This window comes from Salminus brasiliensis, chromosome 1 (assembly GCF_030463535.1).
Source record: "Salminus brasiliensis chromosome 1, fSalBra1.hap2, whole genome shotgun sequence".
Classification (NCBI taxonomy): Eukaryota; Metazoa; Chordata; class Actinopteri; order Characiformes; family Bryconidae; genus Salminus; species Salminus brasiliensis.
The window spans coordinates 16,647,020-16,664,785 of NC_132878.1; the positions used below are offsets into that span (position 1 = coordinate 16,647,020).

General features: G+C 40.5%; 1 protein-coding gene across 1 annotated transcript; it reads left to right on the forward strand.

Moving 5' to 3' along the window:
• Positions 1 to 9,043: 9,043 nt before the first annotated feature.
• On the forward strand, positions 9,044 to 16,973 carry tbx3a (T-box transcription factor 3a). The gene is made up of 7 exons (XM_072673453.1): positions 9,044 to 10,159; positions 11,123 to 11,390; positions 11,782 to 11,928; positions 12,705 to 12,781; positions 12,998 to 13,155; positions 13,729 to 14,360; positions 15,303 to 16,973. The coding sequence occupies exons 1-7, from the start codon at positions 9,759 to 9,761 to the stop codon at positions 15,738 to 15,740; spliced, it is 2,121 nt and encodes a 706-aa protein (XP_072529554.1). The 5' UTR covers positions 9,044 to 9,758; the 3' UTR covers positions 15,741 to 16,973.
• The last annotated feature ends 793 nt before the right edge of the window (positions 16,974 to 17,766 follow it).

Consider the following 17,766-nt stretch of genomic DNA (forward strand, 5'->3'; position numbering starts at 1 on the left):
GATTCCCCATATCGACTTGATAAACACGACTGTTCTCTCTACGTTGGCCTTACAGTGTCTTCCAAATCCAACAAGCGGAAATTAGTTTAGCATTGATATCCCTCGCCGGATTCGACAACAAATCTCATTTGGTGTTGTTGTTTTCTCCTCCTTTCTTCCTAATGTTTTATTTGAGGCAGTGGATCCGGGCATTGTCAGTTAGTAGCAGGCCTCTTTTAAGAATCAGTGTTTTCTTTGTGCCGCTGCACAAGTCTACTCATGTGTATCTGCCCGTTGGCCTCTCTAAGATTAAAAATGCTTTTAAATCGTTTTTTAATGCAATATTGTGCATGCAAACTACAGCATGGCAAATGACGCTGTAGACATACAGATAGCTTTTCATCTCAACTGAGTGAGTAACTGATTGAGAGAGTGAGAGAATGAGTGAGTGAGCGAATTAATTAATTAATGAATGAACAAAAAAGATGACGTAAGAACACGTCAAAATCTTGAAAAATATGCTTTTGACTGTCGCGGATGGAGTTAGCAGGCCTGATATATTTTATTCATTTGGTTTGTATTGTAAAGCCTCACGCTAAGGAAAGATAAACACCTATTTTATTTTAGCCAAGTATTACCAGTATTTGGAATGAAGTGTGTTCTATATATGCAGGGACAGGGACCCGCATGAAAATTTTGGCACACACAAGTCATACATCAACACATAGAACCCAGTGCTTCTCAAATGGGACAGAAACTTGTTGATGCATTATAATTACGGTTAGACATCAGAGACTTCCACACTGCCGATTCCATGTCAAAGTGAATTATGTTCACACAGAGCATGACATGCTTCTGAGGGCAACGAGGCTGGGAATCACCATTTAGCTGTACAGTGTTACCACCACACACTGTCAGGCCTGGTTTTGCACAGTAAACACAGCAACAAAAATTCTACTAATGAAGATAAAAATGTAGCTAACCCACAGTTGCTGAGTCGTGTATAGAAATGATCATGATCATTTGTGAAAAGTCTGGACCAAAGTGGTTAATATTTTTTTCAGTACATTTAATCCTATAAAATTAGATTTGACGGCAACTGAGTCCTTTGATATATATATAGGATATATATATAATTTTTTAAAAATGGAACCAGTTACCTTAAGATGCTATTTATTGTGTAATTATTGTTGTTGTCTCCACATGGCAAATGCTGAACTACTGGGTGTTTAATGACTTAATAGCCTGCCCATCTCTATTTTAATCTCGCTAATTCTTTTCACTACATCAGAAGACTTAAGGCTTGACCCCTCACCAAACTCCTCAAAAGACTAACAGGAGCTGAGGAGCCCACCTGACCATCATCAGAGTCCAGCATCTTAGCAGCACTGCAATAGGCTATATGGACCTCCTTATAAAGTCTATTTAAGATTTATCTTAAGAGTAAGTTTGCATATTGCTTACGAAATGTAGCCTGTAATTACTGATTTTAAACCTGTAATTCAACATGTTGTTGTGTGTATAGTGCGTTTATCCGAAGGCTGCGTGCTGCTTTTGTCGTGTCACGTTGGGTGAAAGGATGAAATATTTCGCTGCAATTAAATTACAGTGAAAATTCCTGCATTAGTGGCGTCCGCACAGACATGTAACCTAATAAGAACTCATAATCAATCGGTACAGAAACCCTCTCAGCTCCTCCAGTCCGAGCAATCTGTTGGCCTAGTCTTTTAGCCTGTTTGGCATTCAGTGTATGCTTAGGACTAACACACTGCACGCAGCGGAGTAAAAAATATCAGCTTCCGCTAAAGCTTAAAAAAATATATATAATATAAATAATTGTTTATAATTGCTGCTAATTCTGTGAGCCTTTGTGAGTCATACTACTTATTATATGTGATATAATGAACACTTCAATATAATGTTTATGGTAATTAACAGAGAAAGGAATAGTTTATCTAAATTATCTAAATGTAGAAATATTACATAATATCTTGTGTAAAAAAATAACACAAGTTTGCTATGGTTGTAGCAGTAATTACACTTTTCAAATACATTTTAAACAACCTCAGTTATATCACGTGGTTGCTCTTAGTGAAATATGTAATGCATACCAATCTTTCCTTTTCGACTGCACTTAAAAAAAATCGTCCGAGTGTCCATTGCTGATCTTCAGCCTGGTCACCCACTGCGGACTGGACTTGCCTTCCTCTCATAGCCAGAACTTGTAACGATTTTGCTGCTCGCGCTGCTGTGGGGCGGAGACGAAGAAGGAAGAGCCGTGGACACACACACATACACACAAGGAGAGAGAGAGAAAGAGAGAACGAGAGAGAGAGAGAGAGAGAGAGAGAGAGAGAGAGAGAGTAGCAGCGTTTTGGCCGTTTTCGTCGCGTTTAATCCGGATTTAGAGCGAAAGTGGCTCACGGGTTCCAGACAACCTGGCTCCAGTAGGCTACGAGACTGAGAAGCTGTGCGTGTGAGCGTGTGTGTTTGTAGACACAGACAGGTGTAAATCTCCTGACAGTTTGTAGACTACTTTTGATTGGAGTGTATGTTTGGGTCGTAGACCTTGGCTAAAAGATCATTTGGCAATAGCTCGTGGAAAGTAACTACTTGTATTTCTACAGCATTTTATATTTGTTTGTATCATCTTGCGGCGTTTTGGTCCGCTTTTAAAATGTTTGATTAATGTCGTTTTTTAGCAACATAAGCAACATAAACGCAGTCGAAACGAAAATAAAGCAAAGCAACAGGTTTACATTTGAAAAAAAAAAGACTGGATTTTAACACCCGAAACTGTTATGTAAAGACACATGTTTAAAATATGCATATATATATATATATATATATATATATATATATATATATATAGAGAGAGAGAGAGAGAGAGAGAGAGAGAGAGAGAGAGAGAGAGAGAGAGAAAGAGAGAGAGACAGAGAGAGAGAGAGAGAGAGAGAGAGAGAGAGCGAATTGGCGCAAGGCAGGGGGGAAAAGTATGCGGGTTTGTGCCACTCTTGATTAGGGCTCGCTCCCCAAAGATGGCTGGAGAAATGAGATAATGAGCTCCTTTACGTTTTTTTCCCATGGACCGGAGCTGTCGCCAGTTCCCAAAACGACACTGTACATAGGCACCACGCTACTCACTTCTCATTTGATACGCACAAAAGCTGATCCACCCCAAATCCCCACTAACAAACCAAATGGAGGCTCAGGCTGGAAGGGTGGAAAGTGGAAATGAACGAGGGTGAGGTAAACCGTATAATGTTCAAAAATTATTTCGACTAATTAACTGGAATGCCACCCTTTTTGATAGAGTGACCAATTATTACGCAATGTATGTCAAAGGGGTCTCCGGGTCACAGTCGGTCGCCAGGAGCATTTGGAAGGTCTACAGCCTCAATGTGGGCAATGGATCTTATTAGGGTATGACCCCGGCTCTAAAAGGCTGCGGACTTCTCACTGCCTTGGTCAGAAAACTAAGATGTTTCCTAATCGGTTTTTAATTGCTTGGGCGAATAGGGGGGTTGTGTGTGCGTCTGTCCAGTTTGCTAAAAGCTGGAACTGCGGTGGTGGACGAACTACTTTCCAAACATCATAACACTAACACATCAGAATGACTGATAATTAATTAGTATTAAAATGATAAAGAGCTGACAGCCAACAGTATGAAGCGCTAAGAATGATTAAGACATACAATAAAGAAGCCTATTAGAAACAGTGTGGGGCACTTCCATTCGTTTTTAATTTGGTCTATTTGGAAAAAAACAAGAAGAAAGTGTATCCAAATACTGATAAGACATGAAAACTGTGCAAACGCCAAACTGCATTAGCACAAAAAGTACAGCCTGCTCTGTGTCTCCTGAAAATCTCCACTCTGGTTTTACAGCAGAACTTCGTGTTTATGTTTACCACTTGAAAAATCCAGGTGCCGAGAAAAGCCTAATCCATGCAAACTCAAGCAGCCGAAGCTCCAGCACTCCCTCTGAATGTCTGCACAGCGCCTTTATCCAAAACATCTGTGGGAATTTCAGTGAATGAAAGTTACTGCCAACCGCATCTGACTCCTTATTTTCCTGCAGATCCCTTTTTAGGGTTAGACCGAACTGTACTGCTAGAAGTTTCAAATGTCGCTGGACAACTTTATACACAATCACACACGATTTAGACATATAACGACAGAGTATACCACCAGTTCTCAATGTCTTTGAAAAGATAAATAAATAACAGACTTAGAAGCATTACAACACAAAAATGATCTTTATAGAATTCATGAATGAACAAATGTTTCCTGTGGTGTAACTTTGTGGACATTCGCTTTATAATTCCTCACCAGAACCAATAGATTGCGATGGGAGACATTTGAGGAAGATGTGCTGTGATAATTGAAGTTTAGTAATATGTTTATACTAACCATATCAGAACGGTAGATTAACCTTTACAGTATAGAAAACAGTTATCTGAAATATTACTACTGAAAAATTACTAATGAACTACTTCTGTAAAAATAGAATTAATTTATTTTATAGCCGACCAAACAAACTCTTGGATTAAGTTTCTTTAAAGCAAACTTTAGATCTAACTATTACCCTCCTTAGACATAAACCATGTAACACCTTGCCTATACACTTTTAAAAATAAAGGTGTTCCAAAGGGTTCTTTAAGTGATTCCACAGAAGAACAATTCTTTGTTCCTTCCAGAACCATTTTTATGAAAGATGTGTGAAGTGAAGTTTTAAAAAAGTAAAAGTATCTTTTTCAGGTGTAAATGTAAACATTTAGGAAATGTAATTTTTGATTTCTCTGTGTTCTTAAACATAATGTTTATAGAAACAGTATTAACAATTAAAGCATTTGCAAGAAATAAAAATACAGCCAAAGACTTTTTCAGGATAACAAGTAATTGCTGAACTTCAGAGAGATGAATTTCGGAGTGACAATACAATTGTTTTCCACTTTTTTATTGTATTGTTTACTACTGTGAATTAGGCTAACTGAAGCCTACATCAGTCTCACATGCGTTGTATCTGGTGTGCCCTCCAGCTCCAGCCTTGTCCCACTGCCAGGTCATATGGCCTCCAGACAAGGAAACAACAAGAGGCCCAACATTTTCTCTTAAAACAAAAAAGGGGCATTTGGCACTGTGAACAAGTTTGCAACATTAAGTCATTACCTGGAACAGTATAAGGGTCTGCTGCTTCTCCAATTGAATGCAGACTAAATGTATAAGTGCTATGACCCTCTATCCTTCATAATAAACACAGCCACGTAAACAGTATACAGTATACAGTTAGCAGGGAAAAATACATACCTGTGTGCCCTTGCTGTCATAATTAGGGTTAGAATGTCAACAAATGAACCCCAGATCTTAGTGATTTTGTTCATACACTCATATATAGGGCACTGAGATCAAACAATTGAGAATTACTGGTATTTATAATGGGACCTGTTTAAGTTGTATATTGAGACCAATACAAAGAGGATAACTGAGGAACAGTATTACTAACTGAATCAGAAGTTTGCATACACCACACTTAGCAACTGTCAATGTCAGTGTATGTATTCAATATATATGTACGTACATTTCGAACCATATGCCCAATCCTTAAAGATATATGTGCATATATGGCCATATATCAGAGTTCTGTATGGGGGATCCACAACTAAACAGTGCAGACTTACAAATTGGCAATGCAGAAGTAGTTCTTTATATAATAAAAGATTGGATAGCACTGAACTCTGTTGTCTCAAATAATATTCATGTATAATCATCTAAATTAATTAATTATAAGTTTAAAATATGACACACTTAAAGTAAGAACTTCTAACTTCTGACTAGTGTGTGCCAGAGTGTTGTAAAGTAATATGGGAAAAGAAGTACAGAACATGAAATTAATAAATTACATCGCAAGCCAATGCTGAGAGTGTTTCTTAATAATTAACTTGAGTCAACAGTGGCTATGCAGAGCCTCCTCCCCACCCCCATTTAGCCATGTACATCTGTAAGAGCTCAATGGATCTCTTTAAGAAGAAGTCAATGAACACATCCCCTAATTAACTAAAATAGTTTTCATCAATACTTGTAACAAGTTATTGCACAAACTGATGAAAGCATGGGTAGACTCGAATATAAATGCCAGACAGGTCTGCATCATTGACAGGTAAAGTGAATCATGTTGCAAGAAGACAGCTTCATTGCAATGTCTCTATTTACATTTGGAATGCCCATTAATCAGTATCCAATTATTGATATGCTTTAAGTACGGGAGATGCATCCAGGGCTAACCATTCACAAAGCATCTGTCATTACAATGTCTTACAGACAAGAGGATGAAGTATTTGTCAATAGAGGGGTGTACACACAAGTCACAGTGTACATGTATGACTTGCGCATATCTTATTGTCCCATATGCTCTCTCATGTCAGATGCATCCTAATCATTCTTTCAGTTTGGAGTTCATTACAAACTTACAATGTCTAATTGTTGCATTTGTCAATTACATTCATAATTATATAAGCATTATGTCCACTCCCTGAAATAAAAATGACAAAAAGGGGTTGTTAAAGTGAGCATATAGAACAACCAATTTTGGTTCACCAAAAACCTTTCAGGTGATTCTTTGAATATGTAAGATGTGTAACAGTATAGAACCTTGTAATGTTAAGATTCTGTTCCAGATATATCCAAGGCAGGAAACGTTTTTGTCTCATATCTAATTATTTGTTTGTATAAACTTCATTTGAGTCTGTTGGAAGTCTTCAGTTTATTGAGGAGAAGTTAAAAATGTGATTTTTATTTAAAGTACTTGTTGAAGCATTACATTTGCTACATACAGTAAGTCACAGAACAATTACAGCTCTTGAGAACTAATGCATTAATGAATGTAAATATAATAGCTGTTATATATAATAATATAAATAATAACAAAAAATATAATAGCTCAATGATTTTTTTATATTTATATTTTTATATTTTTATATGACATATCTAACAACCATGTTGATGCTCATATGCTTTGTACATTCAATGAAGATCAACCTTACCAAATGCAGATGATTTGGGGGCCAATTTGCTAGCCATACGTACACGATCAGCACAGATAAATGGAGCATTGACAAACAGTTCTCATCAATCAGCCATATTGGGCTTGGTTTTTATGGTGACTCATAGTCTTAACAGGCCTAATCCAGTAAAACTTCAGACAATGTATTGACTGTTCTCTGAGGGTTTCTTACTTAATTAAGCCTGGTGGTTGTTGAAAATGAAAGGTTGCTTCTGTGTCAACACTGCTTCCTAGTGACACCTCCTCCAAAATTAGAATGCCCTGCCAATAGGTGAATAAGTCTTGAGAATTGCTATGGAATTCAAACAGGTTTGAGGCCACACACAAACACACCTACAAAAAAGTTTGTATTCATCACTGTAGATCGTAATGTGCCAAATGCCTAAATTACAGTGATGTTGCAATTTAACTTTCACAAAGTCAGTAGCAACTATTATCCTGACACCATTTGATTATAATTGGGTTTTTTTGTGCATAATATATGTATTTAATATATGTTTCTCTTAAAGAAAAACATTGTATTTGTTTTACAGCAGAAGAAACATCTTACGTTTTTTTATTCACAGTTATTTTGGAGAATTTCTATTCATCTATTCATCATAATATTTTGACTCAATGTAAAGACACACACACAAACACACACACTCATATTAGCATTTATTCTAGATAAGTGGACTAGGGTTAAACACAAAATGTTACAAATACACATATGTAATGCGGTGTCATCTCTGTTAGAACGCTCCTAAATTCTATAGAGCTAGATCCGTTGCGATGTAGAATAACTGGGGGAGCCCAGTTTTCTTGTGCTCAACTTAAACAACTGGCCACGACCAACTGTTATTTACGTGCAAATGAATCTGACCATGTGTGCCTGTCTCCAATGTTAAACAGAAAACTTGTCATGTGCACACAACCTAACCTCGTCTTGAGTTTGCAGTGATTAGATAGAGTCACAGCGGACCAGCCCAAACAGCATTTGCGAGCTGCGTTTGGAAATGGACACTGCTCCCAATATTAACGTAAGAATGGAGTAGGCTAATATAATCTGACGGTGAGGGGAGGAAAGGAGGGCATTTCTTAGGAGAATTTTACTATGTCATGAGCTCGCTCTCACTGAATACATTCTGAACTAGGCCTGTTTTTTTCGGTGACTGCATTGTCACCGTTTATTGTTCGGCTACGACTCCCAATTAAGTCACAACTCTTTAACCTCGAAGCAGGGCAGTAGGTGACACACACACTGCCTAGCTCTGTATACAAACTCAAACATAGGCTACATATTGGCTACACACACGCACACACAGACAGACACTATAGCAAAACAGAGGGTTTGTGGGGGAGGAGGTAGAAGAAATGATGATGAGGAGGAGGATTTATTCAGATTTAGGCAACTGTTGCATGGGTGCGCACACGCACACGTAGATACACGAGCCACAGCACTGCAAATGAAACACACTGCTCAGTCAAAACACGGACAGAAAATAAGGAGTAAATAGTGGTGTGGGAAGAAAATAAACGAATTGTACAATCAGTAATGCAAAGAGAGCAAAGAAATATTTGTATTAATACATTTATACTTATAACACGAGATAATAAATACTTTTAAATATTAGCGACTATCACGCAACTATAATAAATATGTTTTTTGTTTGATTTTATTTCTAAATTATGATAAACCAGTTTATTTGATAACGTGTAAACCCGTCAAACTATTATTTTTAATTGTATGTATAAAAATAAGTAATTTATGTGCTGTACAGGGCTCCTAGCTGTGACGCTACGACAGTGATTTCTTACTACTGAGGGCTTTGCTTTGTGTTTTTCTCCTCCCGCTGGCTCCCCGTCCCCTCGCCCCCTCCATCCCTAATGACGTCGCAGCCGTTCACACGCCACGCAGCGAGGCAGCGCCGTTCCCGCGGCAGCCGCGGACTTTACAAACACCTTTTTATAAGTCTGAAGTCTTCTCCCCTCCACCCGACCTGCTAAAACCACGCCTACGGAGGCCCACAATTGGTCCCAAAAGCGTCAAAGAGCCAATCAACGCGAGGCGAGCGTCCCCGCGACTCGTCGACACGTCCGCGCCGCCGCAAGCTTTATGGAGTTCAGAAGAAGCGGCGGGAGTGTCTCGTGTGTTGCTGGGAGCTCGCCTCGCCTCGTTTTGCCTCGCCTCGCGCTCCCCTTTCACGGAAATGTGCGTGCGCGCGGAACGGCCAAGAAGGAGAGTGTGTCCGCGCGCGTGAACGTGCACGCCTCGAACGGGCAAGAGCACGGGAATTATCGTGAGGAAGAGAACGAGCCGAGAAGATCTGAACGCGCCTGCAGAAGAATGTCGAGTTTGAACGGGGTCGGACGTCACGTCAAAACGCACTGACTCGCACGAGCGCTTTGATTTCCCTGTGTTTTTTCTCTCTTCTCTTTGCTTACAATTAAAATGCTCCGACGCCTTTGAAGACAAACTATACCAGGCAACACCAGCGAAGATATTAATGGATGGCCTTTTTGTCGTTTTTCCTTTACAGCCACATTTTGGGACCTGTCTAACGAATAACGCCGCTCCATAGCAAGCCAGTGGATGCTTACCTACTGTTTTGTACTGAAGGACGGGCTGGATTTTTTCTGGACTTTCAGAACAACCTAGAGGAACTGGATCAAGAAGCTGCTCGGCCAGAGTAAAAGCCTTTCCCTTCGAGGCACAACGTATCTGCGAGCTGGCCTTGAATGAGCTTCCTGATGAGAGATCCAGTCATCCAAGGATCGAGCATGGCATACCACCCGTTTTTACCTCACCGGGGTCCGGAGTTTGCCATGAGCGCAATGCTGGGCCACCAGCCGCCCTTCTTTCCGGCCCTGGCGCTGCCGCCAAGCGGCTCCCTTTCGCTGCCCGGCGCGCTAGGGAAGCCCATTATGGAGCAGCTAATGGGAGCCGCGGAGACCGGCCTGCACTTCTCGTCTCTCGGCCATCAGGCCGCCGCCGCCGCCGCCGCGCACCTCAGGCCTCTGAAGACCCTGGAGCCCGAGGAGGAGGTGGAGGACGACCCCAAAGTGCACCTCGAAGCCAAGGAGCTGTGGGAGCTCTTCCACAAATGCGGCACAGAAATGGTTATCACGAAATCGGGAAGGTAAAAGTGAAGTTATTGTTGAAGACGAAAACAATATTGAAAACAAAAGCAAATTGGGATGTCAGTAAGTCGGTTCAGAAGTGAGAGATTGTTGTGATTGAAGTTATCAATAGACACGGAGACTGGTTGCTTTGACTGCATTGATTTATTGATTTGGGCGCTTTGGAGTTACTTTACTTTTGGGTAACTCTGAGATTCAGTGTTTCTTCACATTCAGCACTTATCAGTACGCGAGATAACCCGGCTTAAGTGTGAATGGCTTTATTATGTGGCCTATTATCTATATATGGGCACCGAGCATGTCGATGTAATCTTTACAACTTTCAAATGCAACCCAGCCTGTACTATAAACGTAGGGTTGAATTCGCCCATGGCAACAATTTAAGCTAATCATATTTTACAGCTGATACAGTAACTGAACAGATCTAATTTGTTATAACGTGCTCGTTATGATATATATATATATATATATATATATAGAGAGAGAGAGAGAGAGAGAGAGAGAGGAAGATAGATAGATATAGACAAATGCATATATATATATATATATATATATGTGTGTGTGTGTGTGTGTGTGTGTGTGTGTGTGTGTGTGGAGCTGTCATGCAAAAAGTTATCCATTGTTCTTTATTGTGTCAAATTTCTTTAATACTTAAATATTTTGTATTTTCTCCTGTATAATTACCAAGATTTTTGCGTGACAGCGACGATGTATTGTGAATTAATTTTCGGGAATGATCTACAAGTAGTAGAGGGGGGTTAGGCCTACTCAAACCAGCAAGACAGAGCAAAATGCCGTTGCGACGGCCCATTTTGATGTTTTTAAGACTTTTACTTTACAAACACTGGCCACGTGGGCTTTGCCCAAGTAGATGAATCCTATTTAATGACATGTCCCCTATAAAAGCCAACAAGTTATTTTGGAGATAATTCAATGCTTCCTTTTCCCCTTATTTTTTGCAGGAGAATGTTTCCTCCATTTAAAGTGAGATGCACTGGCTTGGACAAGAAAGCAAAATATATTCTGTTGATGGATATCGTAGCAGCTGATGACTGTAGGTATAAATTTCACAACTCGCGCTGGATGGTGGCAGGAAAAGCTGACCCCGAAATGCCAAAGCGGATGTACATTCACCCCGACAGTCCGGCCACTGGCGAACAGTGGATGTCTAAAGTCGTCAACTTTCACAAACTTAAACTGACGAACAATATCTCCGACAAGCATGGATTTGTAAGTGGCTGTTTTATTGCATTATTATTGTTGCTGTTATTGCTATTACTGTTATTTTGCCGATGTTTTTCTACTTGTTTTATAAATGCAAATTAATTATTATTTCTGTTGTTTTTAGTGTTTGGTTTTCCAATGCATTGCATGCAATTGCATACATATAGAAAAGACATGTTAACTTACAATTCTGGTTGCCATTAATGCACTGACCAAAGCGTGACCAAAAAGTCACTTATGTTTCACTTACCTGGAAAAACTTTGGTAAATGAGTCCAGCCAGGCCTCAGCTTCTTCCAGTAAGACGTGTTGGGGGTAGGGTGATCGTAGTATGGTATTGCATGTCAAATATTTCAGCTACTGTTATGATCTAAAAGCACGCCTCATTTGTGTTGCAGACGATTCTTAATTCCATGCACAAATACCAGCCAAGATTTCACATCGTGCGAGCCAACGACATTCTGAAACTCCCGTACAGCACGTTCAGGACTTACGTTTTCCCCGAGACTGATTTCATTGCTGTTACTGCATACCAAAACGACAAGGTAGGTCAAGGCGCTTTAAGTGTCGAGCGGAGGCGCTTTTTGATTTGTTTTCTGTGAACCTAAAACGTGCACGCGAGTATTAATGGATTATGTGTCCCACATTAAGCGGTCAATACTAGTCCACGACTGCTAATATAGCTTAGCTAACTGTATCATTCAGAAATGGTTTAACAGTTTAGTGCACAGTACACAGTAGGTCTGCGAGCCAAACGATCATAAAAGTCTTTAGTGTGTGTGTGTGTGTGTGTTTAGGAGGAGACTCTGTGTGTGAAAGGGAGAGGGAAGAGAGTAGAAGGACGAAAAGCGGATAGAGTATGGTCGGGGGCATACTTAAGAGGAAGTGTGTGTGTGTGTGTGTGTGTGTGTGTGCATTTCATTTTTGCTTTCTCTGAGCTGGGTTTGCTGCATGTCAAATCAGAGATAAAAACACAATCCTGTGTGTGGTGGGCAAAAGGGTGTGGAAGTGTTGCGAGGCTGTAAAAGTATTTTTACGAGTGGAGGAAACAGTCCCCCAGGCCACCTAGGTTAGGTAGATGTGAAATATTAATTTAAAAATACACACAATAACAATACAGGCGTGATGTTGACCAACACACATATAGACTAATGAATACAAAATAAACAATTCAATCCACCAAAAGTAGCTCGTATGTGCAGTTTAGAGCTCTGTCCAAGTACAGACATAAACATATCACTGTAAAAACTGGTGTAAAATAACAGACATTTTTCAACAGTATCATCCAGTTACTTAAAAATATAATCGTCTTGTATTTCAGATAACACAGCTGAAAATCGACCACAATCCCTTTGCTAAAGGGTTCCGTGATACTGGAAATGGAAGACGAGAGAAAAGGTGAGGGGGAAAGTAATGCTTTAAGATTTTGAGCCTAATGGAGAAATTACCAGAAGACAAATCCAGCAGATATATTTATATTATAAAACATAACACTAGACAGCGCCATGACAACACTGTGTCAGTCTAACCTAGTGCTTTTTGCACGCCATGCTTACAGAGTACAGAGTATCAGCAGTGTGTTTTAATTAAACGTGTGCCGTGTTTGGGCTGTAGGAAACAGTTGGCTTTGCAATCCATACGATCCTACGAGGAGCAGCAGAAGAAGGACAACGGCACGTCCGACGACTCCTCAGGCGAGCAGGCCTCCTTCAAGTGCTTTCGCCAGGCCTCGTCTCCCGCAGTGTCCACCGCGGGCCAGCCCAACTTAAAAGGTAGCCTGCGCCTTAATGTGCGCCCATTGAACACATAGGCCTACTGCAATGAGTCCACCTTGATTTTTTATCCAAACACCTTACTGACACAGGCTGTGAGGTAGTATGTATGTATGTATGTATGTATAGGTCCATTATGTTTTCTTATTTTAAACAGTGTAGATGAGTTTATTAGGCCAGTTGTAGTGCCAAATACTAATCTTTCAAGTAATCTTCCGGGTTATAATTTATGATAATTAAACATAATTAATTAGCATATATCAATAGATATATAGGTAAATAGGTAGATAGACGAACGATTTACTTGTGATTAAAATATTTAAATACAGGTTTATGTATTTGAATGCATTTTAGATGTTATCACTTTTCTATTTAATATATTATGAAGTGAACTTCACCTATAAATGTTATTTGAGAGGGAAAACTTTTTTATTGCACATTTTGTGTGATAGCCATTAACAAAATAACAATAAACTTGTCAATGCACACGCTTTTGAAATGAATATACAATATATAAAATATTTACTGGAATGAAAAATAAAACTTAACACTTTTTTCCTATCCTGGCCACAGATTTCTGCGACAGCGACGAAGACAGCGACGAGGACGACAAAGACGGTCAGATGAAGGAAGGGCCAGACTCCAGCAAGATCTCCACCACCACCGAGGACGGCAAGGAGCACGACGCTGCGCTTAGCAAAGGCAACCTGTTCAGCGACGAGGACTCTGCGGCGCGTCTGCGGACTGAAAAAAGTAGGGCCGACTCGCGCCAGAGTCCTGTCACGGTCATCTCCAGCACCACGCGCTCTGCGGAAGACCTCAAGAGTCCGACACGCGAGCAAAGCAAAGCTGATGAGCCGCGGCCTATGAGCAAGGACAACTACATGCCACTGACCGTGCAGACGGACGGTGGCGCGCACTTAAATCAAAGCCCCTTGCACAATTTCGGATTCCCGCCGGGCCTGGCCGGCCAGCAGTTCTTCAACCACCTGGGCGGCGCCCACCCTTTCCTTTTGCACCCCGGCCAGTTCAACATGGGAGGCGCCTTTTCCAACATGGCCGCGGGAATGGGTCCGTTGCTGGCGGCCGTATCCTCCGGAGGGGTCAGCACCATGGACACGGCCAGCATGGCGTCACCGTCGCAAAGCTTGACGGGAGCTCCGGGACTGCCTTTCCATCTGCAGCAGCACGTCTTAGCGTCGCAGGTAAGCGCGCTCAGACTTGCTGACCACTCTAGTTCTTTACGCGCAGGCTATAAACACAGTCAACTGGGCGATGTGATTACCAGTCGCTGAGTCTGATATCTCAAGGTGTGACCATAGTTTTAAGTGTATCTTTTAATAGTCATGTTTGTCAGGAGTACGAAGTACATGTGTTCAGAGCAACGCATACATTATGTCAATGTACCAAGGTGCTGCGTTTTAGTAAAGTATATTACTATTACTGCTTTGTTATTAAAAACATTGCATTATACAGAGCTGTCATTTTTTTTAACAGGCTGTGATTTGATCAGATGTTGGCGATTTGGGAATTGTAATTAACTGTAGGCTACAGCTTAATACTATGTAAGATGGTGTATGCCACGTTGTTTTTAAATTTCACATTTAAAACATCTTAGCAGTTACTTCTAAGGCATATAGGTACAGTGCAGGCCTGTAGCTTTGAATATAAATGATTACACTGTATCAGTTGGTTACACATAAATGAAATGTGTTCCAAAGTCAATACCATTCATCCTAAAAAAGGCCTAAAACGTAAAGCTGCTGTGCTTATGTGAAATATCTGGTTCTTTGAATTATGGATAGAACATGAAAGGGTAACAAAAATTAGTAATCAAATGTAATCATTTTATATCTCCACAAATGTAGTCAATCTACCAAGACATGTTTAGTAGCTAAAGTTTAATGCTTTCGTTTAGGAGCTAGGACGCCAATAAAAAAAAAGATTATTTGGACAAAGACTTCCATTACTTGTTAGCAACACTAGCCTCGAAACTCTAGTGCAGCACTGAAGCAAACTTCAGAATAGCTAATCGACCACTTACTATTACCAATGTGCACTTTGCTTGCTGGTTTACTTACAAACGCCTCAGAGTTTTCTGGTTGGTTCGTCCAAAGCTCCCTCTCACCATCATTTTCTCTACCCAGGGCTTGGCAATGTCCCCCTTCGGAGGCCTCTTTCCCTACCCCTACACATACATGGCAGCTGCTGCGGCCGCCTCGTCCGCGGCCTCCTCCTCGGTTCACCGCCACCCGTTCCTGAACGCAGTGCGCCCGCGCCTCCGGTACAGTCCGTACTCCCTGCCTGGCGTGCCGGATAGCACCCTGCTGACCACCGCAGTGCCGCCCGTGGGGGGCGGCGCTATCGACCTGAAAGCGGATGGCATGGCCTCGAGCCCCGCGTCGGCCACGCTGGACTCCACCTCGGAGGTGACCAGCCGCTCGTCCACCATGTCCTCGGGCTCAGTGTCGCTGTCGCCCAAAACGGCGCACGAGAAGGACTCGAGCAGCGAGCTGCAGAGCATCCAGCGCCTAGTCAGCGGACTCGACTCTAAGCAGGAGAGAGCGCGGAGCGTGTCCCCGTGAGGGCAGGTTTCCCAGTGACCACGGCGTACAGACACTGCATACGGATTGTGTACGACGATGCCCTTCTAGCGAAAGCGGGTTTACAATACGGACCTGTATTGGGGAGAAAAACAACAGACAAACAAAAAAGTTAGATTTTCAAATGCACTTTGGTAAAATACACAAAACAAAACCGTTTACTTTGTATGTCTCCTTATTTTGTTGTTAAATTACACACAACGAGGAATTTCCCCCATTCTCCCTCCTTATTTGAATAGGCTACCACAGAAGTATTGAAAATGAACAGCTTGGCCAAGGATGTCAGATGGAGCTGCTGCTGTCCTATGTTTCATGTCAATTTGCTGGGGTGACAGTGGATTACTTTATTATGCACTCTCCATAGAGTCTTAGTTTATTGGATATTTCTTTGTCTTATAAGGACTGCTGTGTTTTGAAATTGTAGTTCTTACCGATTTTGGGAGCCTGTTGTTCCTGCCGGCGGTTTGCATGTCATAAGACCACCTCACGACTGTCGGGTTAGTCCTGCCTGGGTTTTTATCGTTTATTTGGGATCACCAAATACATACTAACTAAAAATAGTAATAACAACAAATTCAATCAACACGATACAGCGCTTACAATATTGCACAGCTGGTTTATTTGGGCTTCATTGGAAAGCTCATTGTTATAGTTGCAAGTAAATCTTGCAAAAAAAAGAACGTTTTCGCCATGTTCTAAGAAGTCCAAAAGTTGCCTCAATCAGTGAGAAAAACACATTCAGCCCATTCATACTGTAGGTTACCACGGTACAAGAAACCGCACCACAGAGTCCAGCATTGAGATAAATCGGGAAAAGGGAAATCGAATCACGACGGACATTGTTTTAATGACTATAATGTAAATAGTGACATATACTGTAGCTACAAAATATTTATGTAATTATTTCATATGGATATTGCGTGTAAATATAATGGAGTTTGTTTCTTCATTGGGGGAGTTGTCCTTAATTTATTGTTGATATACCTGTGTAAAAATAGTTTGTGAGGTATTAGCCTTGTTTATGACATTTCTCATTTACGTCCCTCTGACTATGGATTGTAATGTACCCCCCTGAAAGTATACCCGCACTGCTAGGTTTTCTAGCGGACACAATCATGTGCCATCGTTCCTTTTACTGTTGTCTGTGTTTTAAGTGGTTATGTTCAAATGAATTAAAGGCGACAGCACATTGCACCAGTGGCGTCGAACTCGTCAGGAATTTCTTTTTCTTCGTTTTTTAAACAATGGTCAAAAAAGCTCTTGTGCTCAATTGGCATTGTCTTGTGGTATATGTAGTTAGCAATTAATTGAGTTTATATATAGGTACACATTAATCTGGTATCTCTTAATATATAGCCTATGTACAAAGATTTAATAGCAAGTCAATTTGGAGCATCTTGAATATCTTTGAAATTTTTATGCCAAATCTAAAGTATGTCATAAAGTAAAACAGTTGTTTGCGTCACAGTGATATGATTTTAGTTATTGTATTTCATTTGGAATGATTTGCGTCAGCAATGTTTTCCTCATATTTTTATTATCTAACACTGCTCCAAGCACTGAAACAATTTCTTCAAAATTTCGTCACCGGACCATGATAACTCAAAAACAAGCGTTAAGTGTTAAAATGGTTCATTGCACGTTTCATCTTAGGCTTTTTATGTTTCCATAAAAAACGTTTGTCAAAAAGATATATATAGCACCAAAATATTGCACTATTATTACAGAACTCTTGTTGGTAAAATATTTTTTTTGCTAAGAGTTCACGAAGGTGTAGCTTGCAATCAAAGGAAGATACAAAGTAATAAATATGTTTACGAGTTAACAAGAAAATCAGGTTAAATATTTGTTGTAAATTATTTATTTTTGTTTGTTTTGTCTACAAATAATTCAAAAATCCACTAAAATGACAATTATGCAGTTACATGTCATTCACACTTTAGAAAGCAGCATTCTAGACGTCTGGTCGTTCTCTGGTTTTCAATGGCCAATCATATCTAAAAGAAAA

Excerpts from the sequence above, each read along its gene's own strand:
- tbx3a (XM_072673453.1), top strand. The coding sequence starts at position 9,759 with ATGAGCTTCCTGATGAGAGATCCAGTCATCCAAGGATCGAGCATGGCA. Across the intron at positions 10,160-11,122 it reads GTTATCACGAAATCGGGAAG|GAGAATGTTTCCTCCATTTA; the intron begins GTAAAAGTGAAG and ends TATTTTTTGCAG. Across the intron at positions 13,156-13,728 it reads GGGCCAGCCCAACTTAAAAG|ATTTCTGCGACAGCGACGAA; the intron begins GTAGCCTGCGCC and ends TCCTGGCCACAG.